The sequence below is a fragment of the Salvelinus alpinus genome, chromosome 2 (genome assembly GCF_045679555.1).
Source record: "Salvelinus alpinus chromosome 2, SLU_Salpinus.1, whole genome shotgun sequence".
Lineage (NCBI taxonomy): Eukaryota > Metazoa > Chordata > Actinopteri > Salmoniformes > Salmonidae > Salvelinus > Salvelinus alpinus.
In genome coordinates, this window is record NC_092087.1 from 87,315,376 (window position 1) to 87,341,920 (window position 26,545).

Genomic DNA, 26,545 nt, shown 5'->3' on the forward strand with positions numbered 1-26,545 from the left:
CTGTAAGTCTTCACAAGGTTTTCACACACTGTTGCTGGTATTTTGGCCCATTCCTCCATGCAGATTTCCTCTAGAGCAGTGATGTTTTGGGGCTGTTGCTGGGCAACACGGATTTTCAACTACCTCCAAAGATTTTCTATGGGGTTGAGATCTGGAGACTGGCAAGACCACTCCAGGACCTTGAACTGCTTCTTACGAAGCCAATCCTTCGTTGCCCGGGAGGTGTGTTTGGGATCATTGTCATGCTGAAAGACCCAGCCACGTTTCATCTTTAATGCCCTTGCTGATGGAAGGAGGTTTTCACTCAAAATCTCACGATACATCTCACGATACATGGCCCCATTCAGAACTAGCAGTTCCCACTCACTACCAGTAAATTGACTCACTGTACAAGACCTCTCCCCTTCACTTCACTCTGTCAGTACTCTTGACAATATCTTGAAATATAGTTTTGGGTTATTAGTTTGTAGTTATAAGTCATATACTTGAAGGTATTGTATCATTTTACTTGTTATGTTTTGAGCTGTGTTTTGGTTGTTACATCAGGGTCAGTATTCATAAAGTGTCTCAGTGTAGGAGTGTTGATATGCATAGAGATGAGATGATTAACCAGGGTAAAATAGACATGCAGACAAACATTGTAACAGTGCAGTGTGTGTGTGTGTGTGTGTGTGTGTGTGTGTGTGTGTGTGTGTGTGTGTGTGTGTGTGTGTGTGTGTGTGTGTGTGTGTGTGTGTGTGTGTGTGTGTGTGTGACACAGTGGATTTATCTGAGGGCCCTTCAGGACCAGACTGATAGGGAGTAGGGTTGACATCTATACTGTGTAGGATGTGTGTTTCAACTTTTCTACATTCATAACATCCAGCTCTCTAGACTTTGATACAGACTCCATGGGCCTTATCTACTACACTGTGTGTGTGTGTGTGTGTGTGTGTGTGTGTGTGTGTGTGTGTGTGTGTGTGTGTGTGTGTGTGTGTGTGTGTGTGTGTGTGTGTGTGTGTGTGTGTGTGTGTGTGTGTGTGTGTGTGTGTGTGTGTGGACGTGTTTAACTATTCTTGTGGGGACCAGAAGTCCCTACAAGAATAGTAAACAAAGTAAAAATTGACCAACTGGGGACATTTTGTTAGTCCCCACAAGGTCAAATGCTATTTCTAGGGGGTTTAGGGTTAAGGTTAGAATTAGTGATAAGGTTAGAATTAAGTTAAATATTAAGGTTAGGAGCTAGGGTTAGTTGTAGGGTTAGGGTTAGGAGCTAGGGTTAGGTTTAGGGTTAGGATAAAGTTTAGGTTTTTGGGTTAGGGTTAGGGTTAGGGTTAAGGTTAGGGTTAGGGTTAGGGTAAGAGTACGGGTTAGGATTAGGGTTAGGTTTAGGGTTAGGGGTTAGGGAAAATAGGATTTTGAATGGGACTGAATTGTATGTCCCCACAAGGTTAGCTGTACAAGACTGTGTGTGTGTGTGTGTGTGTGTGTGTGTGTGTGTGTGTATGTGTGTGTGTGTGTGTGTGTGTGAGAGTCACTTGCTGTTTAGACTCACAGCTTGAGGATAGGAGCTATCATTGAACCTGGTGGTCAGTCTTTAGGCTGCTGTACAGCTTGACGGACTGTAGAGGTTTGAACATTTATCCTCCTATATTTGGGGTTCTGAGACTAAAACAGCTTCAGAACAATCAATGTAGAAATGTGTGTTTACAGTTCTACAGATCTGTTCAATAAGTGATTGTTTTTGTTGTTGTTGTTTATAATGATGGTGATGATGATGATGGTGATGATAGCGATGATGATGATGACGATGATTATGGTGATGATTCATTTATTGTAACCATTAGGAAATTATTTTCTTCGATTACACAACATGTCAGGTTAAATAGACAGACGTAGACAGACATGCAACACGTCACACATTACATACATAGTGCAACAGACCAACAGTATTCACATAGACAACCATACAGCACAATACAACACAATACAATATGAGTCTGGTTCATTTTCAGTAATGAGGTCCTGTACCCCATTTACAGTTTCTACTTCAATGTATCAGGTGGAGTTATTCACCAGCTATAGAGTGAGTTGTTGTTTATGTTTCTAAGACTGCAGGGTGGGAGATGCAACAATGGCCTTGAGAACAGCAGGAAGTGTGTTGGTGGTCTTTCTCTGGTCTGTAGCAGGTATGGTCTCATTCATAACTTTTAGTTGCCCTGTTTGAAACTACAGATATTTCTAAAAGCAAAACCATTTTTATGTTCTACTGGCGACACATTTGGCGTCTCCACTTCACTTAAAACCTGTTATGGCTGCAGGAGGCTTTTTGGAAAAACTGGAAAATATGTGGCAATTTTCAAACGGCCTCTTAATCAATTTTTGCTCTTACAATATGCATCATATTAATACTATTGGATAGAAAACAGTCTCAAGTTTCTAAAACCGTTTTAATGTTTTCTCTGAGTGAAACAGGGTTCATTTGACAGCATTTTCCCTGACCAGGAAGTAGAATGCCAGATATCTATGCTCGCTTCAACGTTATGCCTATACATGGTCATTTGACGTAGGACCCTATTGACACTTCAGTCGTCTTCCTCTGGGTGTCAAGAGGACGTGAGAGAAGGAATTGTGTGTTCATCTTGTTTAGAGGTTGAATAATAGCTATTTCTTTGGCGTGACCGACCAATTCCGGAAGTCGGAAACGCGCGACTTGGGAGTGACATTGTGTTCTGTTTTGCTGCGGTTTTGGACGGGAACAATCTCCGGCTCGGTTTTTAGTTGATAAATCAGACCATATCATCGTAATGTATGTTTTTTCAATATAGTTTAATCAGATTATTTGAATTTTTTTGGGAGTTTTGCCGTGTTCCGTTCTGTGAATATATTTATGTTGGACAGATCCGTGCCAGTGGACAGGTACCCATGCTAAATTAAGGTGGAAAGTTGCCATTATGAATCAAAACAACGACTCATCTGGACAAAGGACACATTGATCAACATTCTGATGAAACATCAGCAAAAGTAAGAAACAATTTATAATGTTATTTCATATATCTGTCGTGCATGTCAACTGGTCGTGCGCGCCCAAGTGTGTCTGGCTAATTTGGCTATGCTAATATAGCGCTACATTTTGTTTTCGCTGTAAAACATTTAATAAATCGGAAATATTGTCTGGAATCACAAGAATCCTGTTTTTCAATTGCTGCACAGTATGTATTTCTCAGAAATGTTTTATGAGGAGTAATTAGGTATTTGACGTTGGTGTCTGTAAATGTTATGGCTGCTTTCGGTTCAATTTCTGATTGTAGCTGAAATATAATTTATGATTTATACCATAAATATGAACATTTTTCAAAAAAAACATATGCTATACAATAAATATGTTATCAGACTGTCATCTTATGAAGTTGTTTCTTGGTTAGTGGCTATATATATCTTCATTTGGTAGAATTAGTGATAGCTGGTGATGGAGTAAATAACTGATGGTGTTAGAAAGTGGTGTCTTCTGCTAACGTGGTTAGCTAATAGATTTACATATTTTGTCTTCCCTGTAAAACATTTTAAAAATCGGACATGTTGGCTTGATTCACAAGATGTGTACCTTTCATATGCTGTATTGGACTTGTTAATGTGTGAAAGTTAAATATTTAAAAAATAGATTTTGAATTTCGCGCCCTGCACTTGAAATGGCAGTTGTCATAGGTGTACCTGTGTGGGGATTGAGCCCAAACAGGTTAAAACAGTTGCTTTTCACACCTCACTGAGTGAAGCTTATCTGTGGTTTCCATTCACACTCAACCAAAGAGTATCAATGTCTCAACTCAGCAACTATGGAACAAAGTGTTAGTGTGAGTCAAAAGATCTTGAACTTAATGTAACGTCCTTGTGATGTCTAACTGTGTTTCAGTGGTACTGGGTCAGAATGGCTGGAGTGTGACTTACACCACTCAGAGTATCTGTACCTTGAAGGGGTCATCAGTGGAGATGTCCTGCACTTACACATATCCCAGTGGTTATATGGTCACAACAACCTTCTGGTTCACTAAATATGATGCTGAGGGGAATCCTGTGAGTCTGTTAGATGACCCAGACTACTATGGTCGTTTGACTTACCATAGAGATAAGAAGAATAGCCACACCCTGAGAATCACAGACCTGAGAGAGAGTGACTCAGCTACATACAAGTTCAGCTTTATAACAGATCAGACCGGAGGGAAATATACTGGTGATCCTGGAGTCACTCTGTCTGTCACAGGTAACATTCTATTGTCTGATGTTCTGTTTAATCTTCATTGTCCCTTTAGGTCTGGAAATGGTCTTGATTTGTATTAATCTAATTAAAGTAATGAGCTGGCGCACACCCAGAGAAAATGATTTAGTGTAGAGGTGCTGACTAACGGAGAATAAACTGGAAGCTGTAACAACACACCCAGAGAAACGTATTTAGTGTAGAGGTGCTGACTAACGGAGAATAAACTGGAAGCTATAACAACACACCCAGAGAAACGTATTTAGTGTAGAGGTGCTGACTAATGGAGAATAAACTGGAAGCTGTAACAACACACCCAGAGAAACGTATTTAGTGTAGAGGTGCTGACTAACGGAGAATAAACTGGAAGCTATAACACACCCAGAGAAACTGATTTAGTGTAGAGGTGCAGACTAACGGAGAATAAACTGGAAGCTGTAACAACACACCCAGAGAAACTGATTTAGTGTAGAGGTGCAGACTATCGGAGAATAAACTGGAAGCTGTAACAACACACCCAGAGAAACGTATTTAGTGTAGAGGTGCTGACTAACGGAGAATAAACTGGAAGCTATAACAACACACCCAGAGAAACTGATTTAGTGTAAAGGTGCAGACTAACGGAGAATAAACTGGAAGCTATAACAACACACCCAGGGAAACTGATTTAGTGTAGAGGTGCTGACTAACGGAGAATAAACTGGAAGCTGTAACAACACACCCAGAGAAACGTATTTAGTGTAGAGGTGCAGACTAACGGAGAATAAACTGGAAGCTATAACAACACACCCAAAGAAACTGATTTAGTGTAGAGGTGCTGACTAACGGAGAATAAACTGGAAGCTGTAACAACACACCCAGAGAAACGTATTTAGTGTAGAGGTGCAGACTAACGGAGAATAAACTGGAAGCTATAACAACACACCCAGAGAAACGGATTTAGTGTAGAGGTGCTGACTAACGGAGAATAAACTGGAAGCTATAACAACACACCCAGAGAAACTGATTTAGTGTAGAGGTGCTGACTAACGGAGAATAAACTGGAAGCTATAACAACACACCCAGAGAAACGTATTTAGTGAAGAGATGCTGACTAACGGAGAATAAACTGGAAGCTATAACAACAAAGAGAGTCACACAGGTATATATAACCTCCCTGTCATTTATTGTGTAAAAACCACCAACGTTTCAGCATCACCTTCTTCAGGGTAAATGTATTGCATCATGTGATGACACTAGACAACAGGTGATTCAGGTTGATGTTGTCTACTCCAGACCTGCAGGTGAAGGTGACTCCATATTCACAGATTCCAACATGGAGGATACTGACCTGTAGCACCACCTGTATTCTGACTGGTAACCCCACCTACATCTGGTACAAGAACGGACAGGTTGTTACTGAGAACACTTTACCCTACTCAGTCTACCCTTATGCTGCAGACAGCTACTCCTGTGCTGTAAAAGGCCATAAGGATCTCCATTCTCCTGCAGTCTGTGAGTGTTTATTTAATTAACAATACTGTTTAACCTGTTTGTGTTTGTTTCACTTTGTCATTTGAGAACTTTTAGCATTTCTAGAAAGAACTGAGAATATAATACAGTTTACCTCTTGTTATGTCACCGTGTTTCAGGTGTTGATGGTCAGAGCTGCAGCAGAGTGACTTACACCAAGAGGAGAATGTGTGTCTTGAAGGGGTCAACAGTGGACATATCCTGTACTTATGTTAGTTATTATTACACCACATCAACATTCTGGTTTAGAAGTGATACGACGACCCCTGAGGACCTAACAACAGACCCAGTGTATGCAGGTCGTGTGAAGTACCCTGACAAAGAGAGATGGAGTTTACAACGTCCCTCCATCCTGAGAATCACAGATCTGAGAGAGGTGGACTCAGCTGAGTATCGCTTCACTTTTAAAACATACAACTTTGAATGGGGTCATAGTTTCCCAGGAACAACTCTGTCTGTCACAGGTAATACTACACTGTATGATACAACTGTACATCATATTGAATTACAGGAGAAAATATATTAACCATCCTGTTACCACAGAGGTGTATTTGGTTTAATACATATTGTTTCAGGTCTGCTGGTGAAGGTGACTCCTGCTGCAGAGGGACAGAAGACACTGACCTGTATTACCACCTGTACTCTGACTGACAACCCCACCTACATTTGGTACAAGAATGGACAACGTCTCGATGAGCCCACTTCCCAACAATACTCTAGTAATACCCTAGTAGTGTTGGGTCATTCTGTGGACAGTTACTCCTGTGCTGTTGAACACCACGAGGACCTTCACTCTCCTGCAGTGTGTGAGTATGAATTCAACTACTATTCTACTTAGAAATGATCAATCATTTAATATCAATGAGAAGGGTATTACTGCTTTATCTATAAATATTCATCATTACATAGAAATTACACATAATGTCATAGATGTATGCATGTCTATAGTTAGAATGTTCAGTACCTCAAACACTTGAAGAATAGTTTAGTAGACACTCCGGTCCTAAAGTTTCTCCAAATGTATTCTTGTTCATGTTTAGTGTAAGTGATAGTTTTAGATAGTCCTCTGACTTTAGATATCATTTATTTTTGACATGATGTCATTTGAGGTAGTATACTACAGTCCTGACCCTCTGACAAATTCTGCTTTACTAGATGCTCCAAAGAACACCTCAGTGTCAGTCACTCCCTCTGGTGAAATAGTGGAGGGCAGTTCAGTGACTCTGACCTGCAGCAGTGATGCCAACCCACCTGTGGACAAATACACCTGGTACAAGAAGAACGTAAACTCACCAAAAGCATCAGGACAGAGTTACAGCATCACTAACATCATCTCTGAGGACAGAGGAGAATATTACTGTGAGGCTGAGAATACAATAGCATCTATGAACTCTACTACTCTGAAGATCATTATAGCAGGTAAAGTTACATACTTATAGTTTGCTTTATTGCACTTTGGTTTATAACTATACATAGGCTTCTATATACAAGTATTGCATTAACGTCCTGTATTGCTGTATATTCATTTTCACTTCATAATAACATGTACTCATATCATCCATTTGTCTTTTAGGGAAACAGACCTCAGTTGTGACTGCAGCTGTAGGAATCATAGTGGTTGTTCTGGTTCTCATCCTCTGTCTCTCTGGACTCATGTGGTTCAGGTGAGAGATTCTTTTAAAGATTATTTCACTCTAACTCTTTTTTATTAACTTAATTTGTTCATTGATTCATTCAATAATAAATAAATTAATGTGCAAACCAGGAAGAAGTCCTCCAAATCCACCTCTGACACAAGATACACATCAGAGAATGTACAGGTGAGTCTGATACTATCAGATTATTTGTATTGCTTTGTGGGACATTTCTACTCATTATGTTGTCTGTTCTCTCTTCCCATCAGGGAGACTCTAGTCCAGTGTATGAAAACGTCTCAGGCGTGGCCTTCACCCCTACTGCAGCACAGACAGCAGCCACCGTGGGCCAGGATGATGTTCACTATGCCAGCGTCCACTTCTCTCGCTCCAAAATCCAGGAAGTGCCTCTGTACTCCACCGTCCAGCTGTGTAAACCCCAGAAACAGGAAGAGGATGTCCAGTACGATGTTGCGAAATTCAACTGCCCCAGTAATGCCAACAGGTGAGCATATTCTGCCATTACAACAACAGAGTCATTTCTAGAGCATTGTGATTCACCACATTAAAATAACATAGAGTCATTTCTAGAGCATTGTGATTCACCACATTAAAATAACAGTCATTTCTAGAGCATTGTGATTCACCACATTTAAAATAACAGTCATTTCTAGAGCATTGTGATTCACCACATTAAAGGAGAAGTTGTTTTTTTACAACCACGTTTCTATCTTGTATGTAAATGCCATGTTATAGAAAGGTGCAGACACCTTTTATTGTGACTTCACTTGTTTTAGAGAAACTTACCTCAACCAGTAATTCACTTCCTCATCCTCGTTGTGCAGTAGAGGCTCTGAAAAACATGAACAAATGCTCCAAAAACACCCAAATACGTCTTTTAGAAACAGAAAGCTCTCAGTATAGTGATGCAGGACTTTAGATGTAACAGTTGTACACATGAAAGTGTCATTCCAAACTTTATCCACAACGTTATATTCCATTGTGTGACTCGTGCTGTTTCCCCGTCCAACTGTTCCATTCTCAGTGTATCATGCTGCTAGAACGGACGAGAAGCATCGTTCGAGTCTCAACAGCATGGAACATAACGTTGTGGATTAAGTTCTGAATGACAGATTTCATGTGTACAACATGTAAAGACCTGCATCACTGTAGACTACTTAGAGCTTTTTAGTTTCTAAAAGGATGTTTTGGGTGTTTTTGGAGCCACTTACTGAACAACGAGGATGAGGAAGTGAATAGATGCTTGGGGATAGTTTCTCAAAAACAAGTGAATTCACAAAGAAAATCTGACCCTCCTATAACATCCCAGTTCCATATGTGTTTAGATTTGGTTGTAAACAAGCTTTATTCTTGATTACAGCTCATTCATATGCTGCTGCTTATTGGACGAGAAGACCATGACATCATTAACAAGTGAAAGAGTTGACCACTAGTGGCCACTTCCTTACAAACCCAACAATATAATGAGAGAGTGGTGGTTTTGAGGAACTGTGCTGTGTTCCAAATGGAACCCTATTCCCTATTTAGTGCACTACTTTTCACCAGAGCCACATAGGCCTTGGTCAAAGTAATGCACTATAAAGAGTATAGTTTTTTTTGAGGGGAAGCAGATTCTGTTTAATTTCTGTTTCTCTCTCTTCAGACCCACGGCAGCACAAGCAGCTGAGGACTCCTCTGAGATCTATAGTAGAGTCAACAAACCCAGAACCAAGAAGAGCTGAACACAACAAACCCAGAACCCAGAAGACCTGAACACAACAAACCCAGAACCCAGAGGACCTGAACACAACAAACCCAGAACCCAGAGGACCTGAACACAACAAACCCAGAACCCAGAAGAGCTGAACACAACAAACCCAGAAGAGCTGAACACAACAAACCCAGAAGACCTGAACACAAGTTTGACAGAACCCCTGTATATCTGGACCTGTCTAGTCCAACTGTTATAATAATATATCACGATATGCCATTTAGAAACACTTTGTGGATACATCTTTCATGCCGGTGGCCCCATTGGGAATTGAACCCATACACCAGGCTCTACCAACTGAGACACAGGACTACTGTATTCACACTTAGTTGGAGAGCTGATCTAGGGTCAGCACCATGCTCTACCAACTGAGAAACAGGACTACTGTATTCGCACTTAGTTGGAGAGCTGATCTAGGGTCAGCACCATGCTCTACCAACTGAGACACAGGACTACTGTATTCGCACTTAGTTGGAGAGCTGATCTAGGGTCAGCACCATGCTCTACCAACTGAGACACAGGACTACTGTATTCGCACTTAGTTGGAGAGCTGATCTAGGGTCAGCACCATGCTCTACCAACACACAGGACTACTGTATTCACACTTAGTTGGAGAGCTGATCTAGGGTCAGCACCATGCTCTACCAACACACAGGACTACTGTATTCACACTTAGTAGGAGAGCTGATCTAGGGTCAGCACCATGCTCTACCAACTGAGACACAGGACTACTGTATTCACACTTAGTTGGAGAGCTGATCTAGGGTCAGTTTTGCCTTTTAAACTATGATGAATAAGAGGGGGAACATTGTAAATAATTTTTATGTTAAATATTTTTCCATTCATTTAAGTATCATGGAACAGAATCTGAACACAATAACTTTGCTTTGTATTTCTGAAATAGCCTCGATGTCCAGTTATATTTTATATGAAGGCTGAGAACCTTATAAATGTATGTTTTAATTTCTTCTTGATGTTCGCTCACAGCTTACAGTATACAGTTCTGTACTATTACAGTATACAGTACTATACTATTCTATTACATTCTACAGTCCTGTACTATTCTATTACATTCTACAGTACTATTCTATTACGGTACATTCTACAGTACTATTCTATTGCAATATACTGTACTATTCTATTACGTTATACAGTCATTCTATTACAGTACTGTACTATTACAGTATACAGTACTATTCTATTACAGTACTGTACTATTCTATTACATTACACAGTTCTGTTTCTATTCTATTACATTACACAGTACTGTATTATTCTATTATAGTACTGTAAGATGATACACATAATATATGTTTATTTGATATTTTCATATACATTTATTATTGGTTTTATGACAAAGTTATGGTAGTATTTTGCCTCAATGTTCTGATGCAACGTTTCTTATCACTTTGTAGTGTCTGTGAATGTCATTAAAGTGATGGCATGCTATTTTATCAAATAGATTACCTAACGTTTAACTGATTACGTGATTGAATTAAATCATGCAACAATTACCTCAGTAATAACCTGGGGCACCACGGAGAATATTATTTAAAGGAGTTCCGTCTTCTGAATGAACTCTTACAGATCTAAATCTCTTACATTTCAGTCATCAATTATTCTTTACTTCATTCAGCCTCATCTGAACGTCGTAACATTATTGGTTGTCCGCACGAACTCTGGTTTCCATAATGAATCAGCAATATACAAATTGGCTTATTTATTTACTAAATAAATAATCACACAGATTTACATAAACAGTAGATATTGGTTACTAACAATGCTAGAAAAGTCCCTAGTGCACTAAGCCGATATGACGGCTTGGGAGACAAAGGGGCGGGAAAGACAAAATGGATTCACTACACACAGTCTATAATTATAGTCATTGAAATGCTAATCCTTTGCACATGACCGGCCGCTGATTCAAGAATAATTGCAATGTATATACAGTGGGGAGAACAAGTATTTGATACACTGCCGATTTTGCAGGTTTTCCTACTTACAAAGCATGTAGAGGTCTGTAATTTTTATCATAGGTACACTTCAACTGTGAGAGACGGAATCTAAAACAAAAATCCAGAAAATCACATTGTATGATTTTTAAGTAATTAATTTGCATTTTATTGCATGACATAAGTATTTGATACATCAGAAAAGCAGAACTTAATATTTGGTACAGAAACCTTTGTTTGCAATTACAGAGATCATATGTTTCCTGTAGTTCTTGACCAGGTTTGCACACACTGCAGCAGGGATTTTGGCCCACTCCTCCATACAGACCTTCTCCAGATCCTTCGGGTTTCGGGGCTGTCGCTGGGCAATATGGACTTTCAGCTCCCTCCAAAGATTTTCTATTGGGTTCAGGTCTGGAGACTGGCTAGGCCACTCCAGGACCTTGAGATGCTCCTTAAGGAGCCACTCCTTAGTTGCCCTGGCTGTGTGTTTCGGGTCGTTGTCATGCTGGAAGACCCAGCCACGACCCATCTTCAATGCTCTTACTGAGGGAAGGAGGTTGTTGGCCAAGATCTCGCGATACATGGCCCCATCCATCCTCCCCTCAATACGGTGCAGTCGTCCTGTCCCCTTTGCAGAAAAGCATCCCCAAAGAATGATGTTTCCACCTCCATGCTTCACGGTTGGGATGGTGTTCTTAGAGTTGTACTCATCCTTCTTCTTCCTCCAAACACGGCGAGTGGAGTTTAGACCAAAAAGCTCTATTTTTGTCTCATCAGACCACATGACCTTCTCCCATTCCTCCTCTGGATCATCCAGATGGTCATTGGCAAACTTCAGACGGGCCTGGACATGCGCTGGCTTGAGCAGGGGGACCTTGCGTGCGCTGCAGGATTTTAATCCATGACGGCGTAGTGTGTTACTAATGGTTTTCTTTGAGACTGTGGTCCCAGCTCTCTTCAGGTCATTGACCAGGTCCTGCCGTGTAGTTCTGGGCTGATCCCTCACCTTCCTCATGATCATTGATGCCCCACGAGGTGAGATCTTGCATGGAGCCCCAGACCGAGGGTGATTGACCGTCAACTTCAACTTCTTCCATTTTCTAATAATTGCGCCAACAGTTGTTGCCTTCTCACCAAGCTGCTTGCCTATTGTCCTGTAGCCCATCCCAGCCTTGTGCAGGTCTACAATTTTATCCCTGATGTCCTTACACAGCTCTCTGGTCTTGGCCATTGTGGAGAGGTTGGAGTCTGTTTGATTGAGTGTGTGGACAGGTGTCTTTTATACAGGTAACGAGTTCAAACAGGTGCAGTTAATACAGGTAATGAGTGGAGAACAGGAGGGCTTCTTAAAGAAAAACTAACAGGTCTGTGAGAGCCGGAATTCTTACTGGTTGGTAGGTGATCAAATACTTATGTCATGCAATAAAATGCAAATAATTTCCTTAAAAATCATACAATGTGATTTCCTGGATTTTTGTTTTAGATTCCGTCTCTCACAGTTGAAGTGTACCTATGATAAAAATTACAGACCTCTACATGCTTTGTAAGTAGGAAAACCTGCAAAATCGGCAGTGTATCAAATACTTGTTCTCCCCACTGTATATCTTTTTATTTACGCCCCTATGTCATTGTCATCTTCTCTGTTTGAATCCTCGATCTTCCTGTAGGGTTCCTCACAGTCTCATTTTGTCCAACTAGTAGTTAAAGAATAAATTACATTATTGTATAGTGAGAATGTGATGTCATATAGAATGAGTGCTATGGTCTCCAATATGGTGCGGCTCTTGAGTCCCTAACTGTTGTCTGACCTTCCCAGGTAGAGGTGTCTATTTTGGGGGGCAGAGATGGGCTAGAGGTGGATGAGAGACTGGAGACCCATGGAGGTGTACCTATCGCCCACCTAACTGTTGTCTGATTTTTTAAAACACTTTGTGGAAAACACAGGATGTAGACGTATATCTAACCCTGGGGCCTGGATCCAATTAGAAACCACTGGAGGTAGAATTATCTAACCCTGGGGCCTGGATCCAATTAGAAACCGTGCTAAAGCATTTAAAAAGGTCATTTCCAATTGAGCCGACATCTGCTGTGTTTACCTTGAATGTGATCTCCACTAACGCAGGAACTCTGCCTTTAAATAAAAGCATTGTCTACAAGCACATTAGGATTGAATCAAGGCCCACAGTGGATTCAGAAAGTATTCAGACACCTTGGCTTTTTCCACATTTTGTTAAGTTACAGCCTTATTCTAAAATGGATGAAATAGTATTTCCCCCCCCCCTCAATCTACACACAATACCCATTAATTATTCTTAATAGGGGGCGCTGTTTTCACTTTGGGAAAAAATCGTGCCCAAATTAAACGGCCTCGTACTCTGTTCTAGATCATACGATATGCATATTATTATTACTATTGGATAGAAAACACTCTGAAGTTTCTAAAACTGTTTGAATTATATCTGTGAGTAAAACAGAACTCATTTGGCAGCAAACTTCCAGACAGGAAGTGAAAATTCTGAAAATGGGGCTCTGTGTCAGGGCCTGCCTATTCAACTGGCTTATATTTATGGATCTGTATGCACTTCATACGCCTTCCACTAGATGTCAACAGGCAGTAGAATGTTGAATGGGGTGTCTAGCTTGATGTGAGACCGAATGAGAGCTTTTGGAGTGACAGGTCCGCTCTTTTGTCGGTTTTCAACTGCGCGCCGGGGAACCTCACATTGTCTTCTAAAAAAGCGTTAGGTATACACGACGAAATGCTCCGGCTCTGATTTTATTGGATACATATGAGAAGAACATCATAAAGTAGGATTTTCAACCAAGTTTGACCAGTTTATTGGGAATTTGGGAATTTTTCGTTCCAGGCGCAAAGATTTTTTGGACATGAGCCCTCAACATGGCTAGCCAAAGTTGCTAATTCGACAGAAGAAATGGACATTCTAAAACAAAACAACGATTTATTCTGGAACTAGGACTCCTTGCACAACATTCTGATGGAAGATCATCAAAAGTAAGAGAATATTTATGATGTTATTTCGTATTTTTGTGGAAAATGTTGGCTCCAACAAGGCGGAGTATAGGTGAGCGCTGTCTCACAATATTGCATGCTGTATGTTGTACTAAAGTTATTTTTTTAAATCTAACACAGCGGTTGCATTAAGAACCAGTGTATCTTTCATTTGCTGTACAACATGTATTTTTTAGTAAAGTTTATGATGAGTTCTTTGGTTAGATTACGTGACTGTCCAAAATATCTCCGGACAATTTGGTGCATCATGGCTACATATTCACAATGTAAAACCAGGATTTGTACCTCTAAATATGCACATTCCAAACAAAACATAAATGTATTGTATAACATGATGTTATAAGACTGTCATCTGATGAAGTTGTCCAAAGGTTAGTGATTAATTTTATCTCTATTTGTGGGTTTTGTGAAAGCTACCTTTACGGTGAATAAATGGCGTTGTGTGTTTGGCTATTGTGGTGAGCTAATATAATTCTATATTGTGTTCTCGCTGTAAAACATTATTTTTTTTTTTTTTTTATCGGAAATATTGGCTGGATTCACAAGATGTGTCACGTTCCTGACCTGTTTTCCCTTGCTTTTGTATTTATTTAGTATGGTCAGGACTGAGAACACATTCTCATTTACAGCAACGACCTGGGGAATAGTTACAGGGAGAGGAGGGGGATGAATGAGTCAATTGGAAGCTGGGGATGATTAGGTGACAGTGATGGTATGAGGGCAAGATTGGGAATTTAGCCAGGACACCAGGGTTAACACCCCTACTCTTATGATAAGTCCCATGGGATCATTAGTGACCAGAGAGACCGGACACCCGTTTAGCATCCCATCTGAAAGACGGCACCCTACACAGGGCAATGTCCCCAATCACTGCCCTGGGACATTGGGATCTTTTTTTAGACCAGAGGAAAGAGTGCCTCCTACTGGCCCTCCAACACCACTTCCAGCAGCATCTGGTCTCCCATCCAGGGACCAACCCTGCTTAGAATCAAGCCAGCAGTGGGATGCAGGGTGGTATGCTGCTGACAAACACATTCCCATCATACTGTATCATAGATGGAGTGCATGATGTCAGTCATCCCCTGGAACAAACCCCCCCCGTTCAAAAGTATTGCACCATATAGGGATTAGGGTGCCATTTGAGACAGAAACAGTGTAACAGAATATGACATTGACATGTTGTACCAATACAGACATCAGTTTGTAGCAGTGTTGTTAGAGAGAGGTAAAGAGAAAGGTTTATGTTCGGGCACCTGACAGGTGTTACCCTGCTGAACTGAAAAGAGTAGAATAGATAGAGAACCACTACCAGACAGGTATTAACCTGCTGAACTGAAAAGAGTAGGATAGATAGAGAACCACTACCAGACACATTAGCAGAAGAGACTGCCTATAGGTTAGCCTGTTGGCCAGATAGCCAGTGGGGAGAAAGGAGAAGACAAGTCACAGCACAGGGGTAACCTAACCAATAATAACTCATACAAGATTAATGGCAAAGCAATTCAAAGGCAATTTCCTAGAAACAATGGACAAGAAAGACCCCAGTCATAAAACGTAGAGAATTTGCAATATTCTGTATTACCTCCAAGTGGAGGAGGGAGGGGGTATGAATGGGTGTGTGTAGGTGTGTTCATAGATAACAAAAGGACTTCAACATTTCCAAATGTCAGTTGTCCCACACAAAATCAATAAAGTTCAAAACACTCACGCAACCTCCCTTTAACTAACATGTCAAACAGTCCTACAGTGCATTATTAGTTCACTGGAGGCTCTGAACGTGAAGGGAGCGCAGCACTAAGAGAGAACATATTTCACTGAAGAAGGAGAGAGAAAGAGAGATGGGCTTAGCTGTTGTGTCCAGGCTTCAACGTGTATTTGTCCGTCCGACACAATCCTTGGTTGTTCGTTTGACAAAAGCTTGCAACAATGTTGCTAGTAATCGATGAGATCAGAGGCCAGAACGCTTCCAACTCGTCAGGCGTTGCGCAATAACAAAGGAGTTCAACATTATAAATGTTATAACTAAGCACACTGAAACTAAACAAGACTTTTGTGGAGTTACACAAAGCGTCATAACCGCAGCGCCAATCGAGGCCTCCTAACAGCTGGAAGAGCCGTCTTGATTTCCTCTTCCTGAATGCTGCTGCGCTCTTAAAGTGGCAGTGCACAGTGACGGCTCAGTGCAGTAGTTCGTTTACAGTGTTTGTGTGCTTAACTGTTGCTTTGTCAAGTAGCCAGGGATGGTTTTCACCATTCTATCTGATTAATTTACAGTTTGTAATGTTGTTATTAGCCCAACATTATTGAGGACATTATTATTAGGATGGTGCAGTAATGTTGAGATGCCAGTAGGGAGAACTCTAGTCTAGAACACTGGAACCTTCAGTAGCACTTTGATGCATCTGATGAGGAGTGTAAAATGAATGGGTTTGTAGAATAGAATGAATGACATCATGGAACTGACCAAATGTAAATGGAACTTTTACCTGTTCCATGTAGAACTCAGAGGGGCAAGGCAACACATTATAATATATTATAAACATTCAATATAGTAGGCTATATTAAACATGATTCTGTATTTCGTCAATAGAATACATTGGAAACGGGCCACATTTAAAAAATGTAAACCCACTCCTCAAATGAAAAATTACAACTAGATATGCAGTCTGTTGTACATTTTCTATTGCATTAAAACTTCCCCTTATGATGTGCTGGTCTGGTCCTCATGCATGTTAATGACTTTAAGAGGAAGGAAGTTCTGCATCAGCTACTTGTGTCTTAACTACTTTAAATATGTATCAACCACAGAACACACACTTAATGTCAGTTTCCATGCACTACCAGTAAGTTGACTCATTGTACAAGACCTCTCCCCGTCACTTCACTCTGTAAGTACTCTTGACAATATCTTGAAATATACTTTCTGGTTATTTGTTTTTAGTAATAAGTCATATACTTGAGGGTAATGTATCATTTTACTTCTTGTTATTTTTTGAGCTGTGTTTTGGTTGTTACATCAGGGGCAGTATTCATAAAGTGTTTCATTGCCACAGTGTTGATCTAGGATCAGGGCCCCCAGTCCATATAATTATTATATAGAAGGTGTGTCTGTGTGTGTGTGTGTGTGTGTGTGTGTGTGTGTGTGTGTGTGTGTGTGTGTGTGTGTGTGTGTGTGTGTGTGTGTGTGTGTGTGTGTGTGTGTGTGTGTGTGTGTGTGTGTGTGTGTGTGTGTGTGTGTGTGTGTGTGTGTGTGTGTGTGTGTGTGTGTGTGTGTCTTGCTGTTTAGCCTCACAGCTTGAGGATAGGAGCTATCATTGAACCTGGTGGTCAGTCTTTAGGCTGCTGTACAGCTTGATGGACCGTAGAGGATTGAACATTTATCCTCCTATATTTGGGGTTCTGAGAATAAAACAGCTTCAGAATGATCAATATAGAAATATGTGTTTACAGTTCTACACATCTGTTCAATAAGTGATTGTTGTTATTGATCATGTTGATCCATAGTGCAATAGACAGACAGTATTCACACACAAAACCATATACAGAGGAAGGATCTTAAAAAGAATCCTGCAGCAACAGGAAAAGTGAATTATTATGTGGATTATAATTAATGTGGTGGTTGACACCGTTTTCGTTGGAGAAAATCAAGTCTGACATTTTAAATAGAAAGTTACAAACTTTTTTAAACCTTGAATACACCACAATATTGTATTTCCTGCTTACCAGGAACATTCTCTCCAACAAATGGGGGTTCAAATTAAGATCCTACATACGTAGCACAATACAGCACAACACAATATGAGCCTGGTTCATTTTCAGTAATGAGGCCCTGTACCCCATTTACAGTTTATACTTCAATGTATCAGGTGGAGTTATTCACCAGCTATAGAGTGAGTTGTTGTTTATGTTTCTAAGACTGCAGGGTGGGAGATGCAACAATGGCCTTGAGAACAGCAGGAAGTGTGTTGGTGGTCTTTCTCTGGTCTGTAGCAGGTATGGTCTCATTCTTATCTTTTAGTTCTCTGTTTATCAATCTACAGACATTTCTAAAATGATAAGAATCATAATGTTATTCTGGTGTGTTCTGTTAGGAGTCTCCACTTCACTTTAAATAGTTATGTTTCACACCTCACTGAGTGATGATTATCTGTGGTTTCCATTTCCAATATGGCAACAAAGTGTGGACAAACCCTACCTTCAGTGTGAGCCAATATACCTTGTCTTCATTCTGATACCATTGTGTGACTGTGTTTCAGTGGTACTGGGTCAGTATGGCTGGAGTGTGACTTACACCACTCAGAGTATCTGTACCTTGAAGGGGTCAACAGTGAAGCTGACCTGCTCTTTCAGCTATCCCAGAGGTCATAACGTCACATCAACCATCTGGTTCACTAAAATGGGGACTGGTATAGAACCTAAAGTTCTAGGTCAGGACCCACAGTATGCAGGTCGTCTGGAGTATCATGGGGATAAGAAGAAAGACTGTACCCTGAGAATCACAGACCTGAGAGAGAAAGACTCAGCTACGTACAAGTTCAGATTTATAACAGATCAGACAAGAGGGAGATATTATGAAGATTCTGGAGTCACTCTGTCTGTAACAGGTACAGTTACATGCTTTATACTGCTAGTCTGTTCAATTAATATCTACTGTCCATTTAGGTCTAGAAATTGGATTTGTATATATGAAACAGATTTAAGAATTAAATGTGTTTGAGAATGTCTTGCATCATGTGATTGAACTATAGAACAGGTGATGCAGGGTTTTAATGTTTTGATCTACTACAGCTCTGCAGGTGAAGGTGACTTATTCACATCGGTCACAGTGGAAGACACTGACCTGTAAAACCACCAGCTGTCGTCTGACTGGTAACCCCACATACACCTGGTACAAGAACGGACAGATAGTAACTGTGAAGACTTCCACCTATTCAGTCCTCCCTAATGATAAGGACAGCTACTCTTGTGCTGTAAAGGGCCATGAGGATCTCCACTCTCCTGCAGTGTGTGAGTATGAATTCAACTCAGTATTCTAGTATAACTTTTCAGATATAATTATTCTGTCTGCTAAACAGCTTCAGAGTTGTCTAACAAAACTGTATCACACGATTACTGAAGCTCAATATTCTACTGTGTAAATAATGCCCTCTTTATGTCTCAGGTGTTCAGGGTCAGAGCTGCAACAGAGTGACTTACACCAAGAGGAGAATCTGTGTCTTAAAGGGGTCAACAGTGGACATATCCTGTACTTATGTTGGTTATTATTACACCACATCAACATTCTGGTTTAGAAGTGATAAGTCGACCCCTGAAGACCTAACCACAGACCCAGGGTATGCAGGTCGTGTGGAGTACACTGGAACATACAGAGGTCCCTTCACCCTGAGAATCACAGATCTGAGAGAGGAGGACTCAGCTGAGTATCGCTTCACTTTTAAAACAAACAACTTTGAATGGGGTCATAGTTTCCCAGGAACAACTTTGTCTGTCACAGGTAATACTACACTGTATGATACAACTGTAAATCATATTGAATTACAGGAGAAAATAAATTGACCATCCTGTTAACACAGAGGTGTATGTGGTTTTATACATATTGTTTCAGGTCTGCAGGTGAAGGTGACTCCTGCTGCAGAGGGACAGAAGACATTGACCTGTAGCACCACCTGTACTCTGACTGACAACCCCAACCCCACCTACACCTGGTATAAGAACGGACAGATAATAACTGAGAATACCTCCCCCTATTCAGTCTACCCTAATGCTGTAGACAGCTACTCCTGTGCTGTAAAAGGCCATGAGGATCTCCACTCTCCTGCAGTGTGTGAGTGTGAATTTAATACATTATACTGTGTGTTGGTTTCACTTTGTCATTTGAGAACTTCTAGCATTTCTAGAAAGAACTGATAATATAATCCAGTTGACCTCTTGTTATGTCACTGTGTTTCAGGTGTTCAGGGTCAGAGCTGCAGCAGAGTGACTTACACCAAGAGGAGAATCTGTGTCTTAAAGGGGTCAACAGTGGACATATCCTGTACTTATGTTGGTTATTATTACACCACATCAACATTCTGGTTTAGAAGTGTTAAGTCGACCCCTGAAGACCTAACCAGAGACCCAGGGTATGCAGGTCGTGTGAAGTACACTGGAACATACAGAGGTCCCTTCACCCTGAGAATCACAGATCTGAGAGAGGAGGACTCAGCTGAGTATCGCTTCACTTTTAAAACAAACAACTTTGAATGGGGTCATAGTTTCCCAGGAACAACTCTGTCTGTCACAGGTAAGACTGCAGTGTTTGATACAACTGTAAATCATATTGAATTACAGGAGAAAATATATTAACCATCCTGTTAACACAGAGGTGTATGTGGTTTTATACATATTGTTTCAGGTCTGCAGGTGAAGGTGATTCCTGCTGCAGAGGGACAGAAGACACTGACCTGTAGCACCACCTGTACTCTGACTGACAACCCCAACCCCACCTACATCTGGTACAAGAACGGACAACGTCTACATGAGCCTGCTTCCCAACAACACTCTAGTAATTTGCTGGTGGTCTGGGATTCTTCTGTGAACATTTACTCCTGTGCTGTTGAAGGTCATGAGGACCTCCACTCTCCTGTAGTTTGTGAGTATGAATGAAAGTAGGATTCTACTTAGGAAGTATCAATCATTTAAGGTCAATGAGAAGGGTAATACTTCAATATTCATCAATACATAGAAATTACAGACAATGTCATAGATGTATGTACTCTGTCACAGGTAACACTGCACAGCACATTATACCGTTTTGAAGAGTCAGGAAATTAATCATTAATTCTAAATGATGTACTCTGTTTTTACTCCCCTTTAATTCAGGTTTTCAGGTGAAGGTGACTCCTAAACAGTATTCAGTGTATAAGACACTGACCTGTAGCACCACCTGTGTTCTGACTGGTAACCCCACCTACATCTGGTACAAGAACGGAAAGATAGTAACTGACAACACTTCTCCCTATTCAGTCTACCCTGATGCTGCAGACAGTTACTCCTGTACTGTAAAAGGCCATGAGGATCTCCACTCTCCTGCAGTGTGTGAGTGTTTCTTTAATTAACAATACTGTTTAACCACTGTGTGTGTTGGTTTCACTATGAGAACTTGAGAACTGTTAGCATTTCTAGAAAGAACTGAGAATATAATCCAGTTGACCTCTTGTTATGTCACTGTGTTTCAGGTGTTCAGGGTCAGAGCTGCAGCAGCGTGACTTACACCAAGAGGAGAATCTGTGTCTTAAAGGGGTCAACAGTGGACATATCCTGTACTTATGTTGGTTATTATTCCACCACATCATCATTCTGGTTTAGAAGTGATACGTCGACCCCTGAGGACCTAACCAGAGACCCAGGGTATGCAGGTCGTGTGAAGTACCCTGACAAAGAGAGATGGAGTTTACAACGTCCCTCCATCCTGAGAATCACAGATCTGAGAGAGGAGGACTCAGCTGAGTATCGCTTCACCTTTAAAACATACAACTTTGAATGGAGTCATAGTTTCCCAGGAACATCTCTGTCTGTCACAGGTAATACTACACTGTATGATACAATTTTACATCATATTGAATTACAGGAGAAAATAAATTAACCATCCTGTTAACACAGAGGTGTATGTGGTTTTATACATATTGTTTCAGGTCTGCAGGTGAAGGTGACTCCTGCTGCAGAGGGACAGAAGACACTGACCTGTAGCACCACCTGTACTCTGACTGACAACCCCACCTACATCTGGTACAAGAATGGACAGGTTGTAACTGAGAAGACGTCCCCCTATTCAGTCCTCCCTAATGCTGTAGACAGCTACTCCTGTGCTGTAAAAGGCCATGAGGATCTCCACTCTCCTGCAGTGTGTGAGTACAGTACAATAGTCCAGTATTCTACTCAGCAAGTATCATGTATTCAGGGAAAAGAGACATCTTACTTTATCAATCATTACAGAACAAAAATATATTTTTTACTAATTGTTAATATTAAAATTACTTTGACAAAAGTTTGGTCTTTTAACATCAGATAAACCAAAGAACACAGTGTCAGTCAGTCCCTCTGGTGAAATAGTGGAGGGCAGTTCAGTGACTCTGACCTGCAGCAGTGATGCCAACCCACCTGTGCAGAGTTACACCTGGTGGTTCAAGAGGAATGGAGGTGAATATCAGAGAATATCCAATCAGAACACAGATCCACAGTATGTCTTCAATCAAATCCAGCCATCTGACACTGGAGAGTACGACTGTGAGGCCCAGAATGAGATGGGGACAGACAGGTCTATGACCATAAACATGAATGTGAAGTGTGAGTAAAGTACAGCTCAGTGTTTGAATCGTAAGGTAGCAAAACAATTATAATTAAATGAATTAGTCCTAAAGCATAACATCTCCAAATTTGTATTTGTTAACGTTTTCTGTCACAGTTTTATATAGTTATGACTTAACAGATACATTTTTGACATGACATGTCATTTGTTTATATACAGTCATAAATATGCTACTGTCCTATCGGTTGGACAAATTCTCCTTTATCAGATGACCCAAAGAGCACCTCAGTGTCAGTCAGTCCCTCTGGTGAAATAGTGGAGGGCAGTTCAGTGACTCTGACCTGCAGCAGTGATGCCAACCCACCTGTGGACAAATACACCTGGTACAAGAAGAATGGAGCTTCACTGACAGGATCAGAAAAGACATACAATTTCACGACCATCAGCTCTGAGGACAGTGGAGAATACTACTGTGAGGCTGAGAATAAATATGGACGTCTCAACTCTTCTTCTGTGTCTGTGGACGTTCACTGTTAGTACACCTGACCTCATCTTTTAATCAGATGATCACATTTAAATTCATATTTCAATCACAAGTAAAACACTATTTACAATGTTGTTACATATTGTTCACCAGACGGCCCAAAGAACACCTCAGTGTCAGTCAGTCCCTCTGGTGAAATAGTGGAGGGCAGTTCAGTGACTCTGACCTGCAGCAGTGATGCCAACCCACCTGTGGACAAATACACCTGGTACTTTCAAAATAAGACTTTTCTAAATGGATTTGGACAGATCTACAACATAAGTAAGTTCAAGTCTAAGGACAATGGGCATTACCACTGTGAGGCCTGGAATGGAAGAGGATCTAGGAACTCTACAGCTCTGATGATCATTTTACCAGGTGAAGTTTCATCTTATATATTTCAACACAAAATTATGTTACAAACTAATATTAATAATTATACTTTGGCTTATCATACTTTGTGTTATAATTATATATACGTTGAGATTAGATAACAAATATTGTACTATTGTCCTAGACTACATTTATGTTAAATTTATAAAATGCCAGTACTCATATCATCCATATTTTATTGTAGGGAAACAAACAGTTCTGACTGCAGCTGTAGGAATCATAGTGGTTGTTCTGGTTCTCATCCTCTGTCTCTCTGGACTCATGTGGTTCAGGTGAGAGATTCTTTTAAAGATTATTTCACTCCAACTCTTTTTTATTAACTTACTTTGTTCATTGATTCGTTTAATAATAAATACATTAATTAATGTGCAAACCAGGAAGAAGGCCTCCAAATCCATCTCTGACACAAGAGACACATCAGAGAATGTACAGGTGAGTCTGTTACTATCAGATTATTTGTATTGCTTTGTGGATCATTTCTACTCATTATATTGTCTGTCCTCTCTCTCCATCAGGGAGACTCTAGTCCAGTGTATGACAACATCTCAGGCATGGCCATGACGCCTACTGCAGCACAGACAACAGCCACCGTCCACCAGGATGACGTTCACTATGCCAGCGTCCACTTCTTTCACTCCAAAAACCAGGAAGTGCCTCTGTACTCCACCGTACAACTGCCTCAACCCCAGAAACAGGCTGATGATGTCTAGTACGATGTTGTGAAATTCAACTTGCCCAGTGCTGCCAACCGGTGAGCATATTATGCCATTAAAATAACATAGAGCCATTTCTAGAGCATTGTGAATACACCACAATAAAGCAGAAGTTGGCTTTTTTACAACCAAATTTCTATTTTTTATGTAAATGCCATGTTATAGAAAGGTCCAGACACCTTTTATTGCAATTTCACTTGTTTTAGAGAAACTTACCCCAACCAGTAATTCACTTCCTCTTCCTCGTTGTGCAGTAGAGGCTCTGAAAAACATGAACACATGCTCCAAAAACACCCAAATACGTCTTTTAGAAACAGAAAGCTCTCAGTATAGTGATGCAGGACTTTAGATGTAACAGTTGTACACATGAAAGTGTCATTCCAAACTTTATCCACAACGTTATATTCCATTGTGTGACTCGTGCTGTTTCCCCGTCCAACTGTTCTATTCTCAGTGTATCATGCTGCTAGAACGGACGAGAAGCATCGTTCAAGTCTCAACAACATGGAACATAACGTTGTGGATTAAGTTCTGAATGACAGATTTCATGTGTACAACATGAAAAGACCTGCATCACTGTAGACTACTTAGAGCTTTTTAGTTTCTAAAAGGATGTTTTGGGTGTTTTTGGAGCCACTTACTGAACAACGAGGATGAGGAAGTGAATCGCTGGTTGGGGATAGTTTCTCAAAAACAAGTGAACCAAGAAGACCTGAACACAACAAACCCAGAACCAAGAAGACCTGAACACAACAAACCCAGAAAGAAGACCTGAACACAACAACCCCAGAACCAAGAAGACCTGAACACAACAAACCCAGAACCAAGAAGACCTGAACAAAACAAACCCAGAAAGAAGACCTGAACACAACAACCCCAGAACCAAGAAGACCTGAACACAACAAACCCAGAACCAAGAAGACCTGAACACAACAAACCCAGAACCAAGAAGACCTGAACACAACAAACCCAGAACCAAGAAGACCTGAACACAACAAACCCAGAACCAAGAAGACCTGAACACAACAAACCCAGAACCAAGAAGACCTGAACACAACAAACCCAGAACTAAGAAGACCCGAACACAACAAACCCAGAAACAAGAAGACCAGAACACAACAAACCCAGAACCAAGAAGACCTGAACACAACAAACCCAGAACCAAGAAGACCTGAACACAACGAACCCAGAACCAAGAAGACCTGAACACAACAAACCCAGAACCAAGAAGACCTGAACACAACAAACCCAGAACCAAGAAGACCTGAACACAACAAACCCAGAACCAAGAAGACCTGAACACAACAAACCAAGAAAGAAGAAGACCTGAACAGAACAAGTTTGACAAAAACCTTGTATATCTTGACCTGTATATTTAAACTAAGTGATATAATGCCTGTGGAGATAGATGTTATTCTTCTATGTTTTTGTTTAATTATTTCCCTGCCATACTGTGTTTGATCTTGTCTAGCCATCTTGTCTCAAGAGGACCACAATGGATATAAGTACCAGACTTTATTGTATGTTATCCTCGATGATTTTATTCATGTGCAAGTATGGCTTTTAAGTTGTTATGTGTGCTTGTTTTTTTTAAATGGTCGAATTAATAAACTCAATTAAGAGGTCTGGAATATTGACCATTATAAACCGGGTGGTTTGAGCCATGAATGCTGATTAGCTGACAGGTGTGGTATACCATACCGTATACCATGGGTATTAACATTTGTATTTACTTGTTTAAGTACATTGGTAACCAGTTTAAAATAAGGCACCTCTGGGTTTGTGGTATGTGGCCAATATACCACGGGTAAGGGCTGCATCCAAGCACTCCGCGTTGTGCATAAGAACAGCCCTTAGCCGTAGTATATTGGCCATATACCACACCTCCTCGGGCATTATTGCTTAAGTTTATAATGGCAATAAGGCACTTCAGGGGTTTGTGGTATATGACCAACATACTGTACCACATCTTATTTTAAACTGGTTAACAACATAAATAGAACAGTAAACAAGTATTTTTACGTCATACACGTGGTATATTGTCTGATATACAGTATAGACTTCTGAAATGCTGCTTCAGCCAATCAGCATCCAGGACCCAAACTACCCAGTTTATAATAGTATATAATAATATGTGCCATCTAATAGACACTTTTATCCAAATTCACTGTCATTGCAGTCATGTTTGAATACATTTTCCAGCAGGAATTGAACCAATGCGTCATGCTGTACCAATGGAGCCACAGGACTACTCTATTCACACTTAGAGTAGGAGTTCTGATCTAGGGTCAGCACCATGCTCTATCAACTGAGACACAGGACTACTGTATTCACACTTAGAGTAGGAGTTCTGATCTAGGGTCAGCACCATGCTCTACCAACAGACAGGACTACTGTATTCACACTTAGAGTAGGAGTTCTGATCTAGGGTCAGCACCATGCTCTACCAACAGACAGGACTACTGTATTCACACTTAGAGTAGGAGTTCTGATCT

General features: G+C 40.6%; 2 protein-coding genes and 2 long non-coding RNA genes across 4 annotated transcripts in view; 3 read left to right on the plus strand and 1 right to left on the minus strand.

Moving 5' to 3' along the window:
• LOC139568062 (hemicentin-1-like) overlaps positions 1–26,545 on the plus strand; it is a 72,792-nt gene that overhangs the window by 35,798 nt on the left and 10,449 nt on the right. The window contains exon 12 of the mRNA XM_071389756.1: positions 22,690–22,953. Within this exon, the coding sequence (XP_071245857.1) occupies positions 22,690–22,953 (264 nt within the window). The remainder of the gene's footprint in view (positions 1–22,689; positions 22,954–26,545) is intronic.
• On the plus strand, positions 3,789–6,191 carry LOC139568078 (uncharacterized). Its single transcript, XR_011673509.1, has 3 exons — positions 3,789–4,237; positions 5,507–5,725; positions 5,863–6,191. It is a non-coding gene; the product is annotated as an uncharacterized lncRNA (long non-coding RNA).
• On the plus strand, positions 6,841–9,119 carry LOC139551909 (B-cell receptor CD22-like). The gene is made up of 5 exons (XM_071363250.1): positions 6,841–7,162; positions 7,317–7,407; positions 7,509–7,563; positions 7,647–7,882; positions 9,041–9,119. Exons 1-5 carry the CDS (start codon positions 6,841–6,843, stop codon positions 9,117–9,119), a joined length of 783 nt encoding a protein of 260 aa, XP_071219351.1.
• Positions 24,050–25,454, minus strand: LOC139568075 (uncharacterized). Its single transcript, XR_011673506.1, has 3 exons — positions 25,377–25,454; positions 24,853–24,911; positions 24,050–24,821 (listed from the first exon to the last, which is right to left on the minus strand). It is a non-coding gene; the product is annotated as an uncharacterized lncRNA (long non-coding RNA).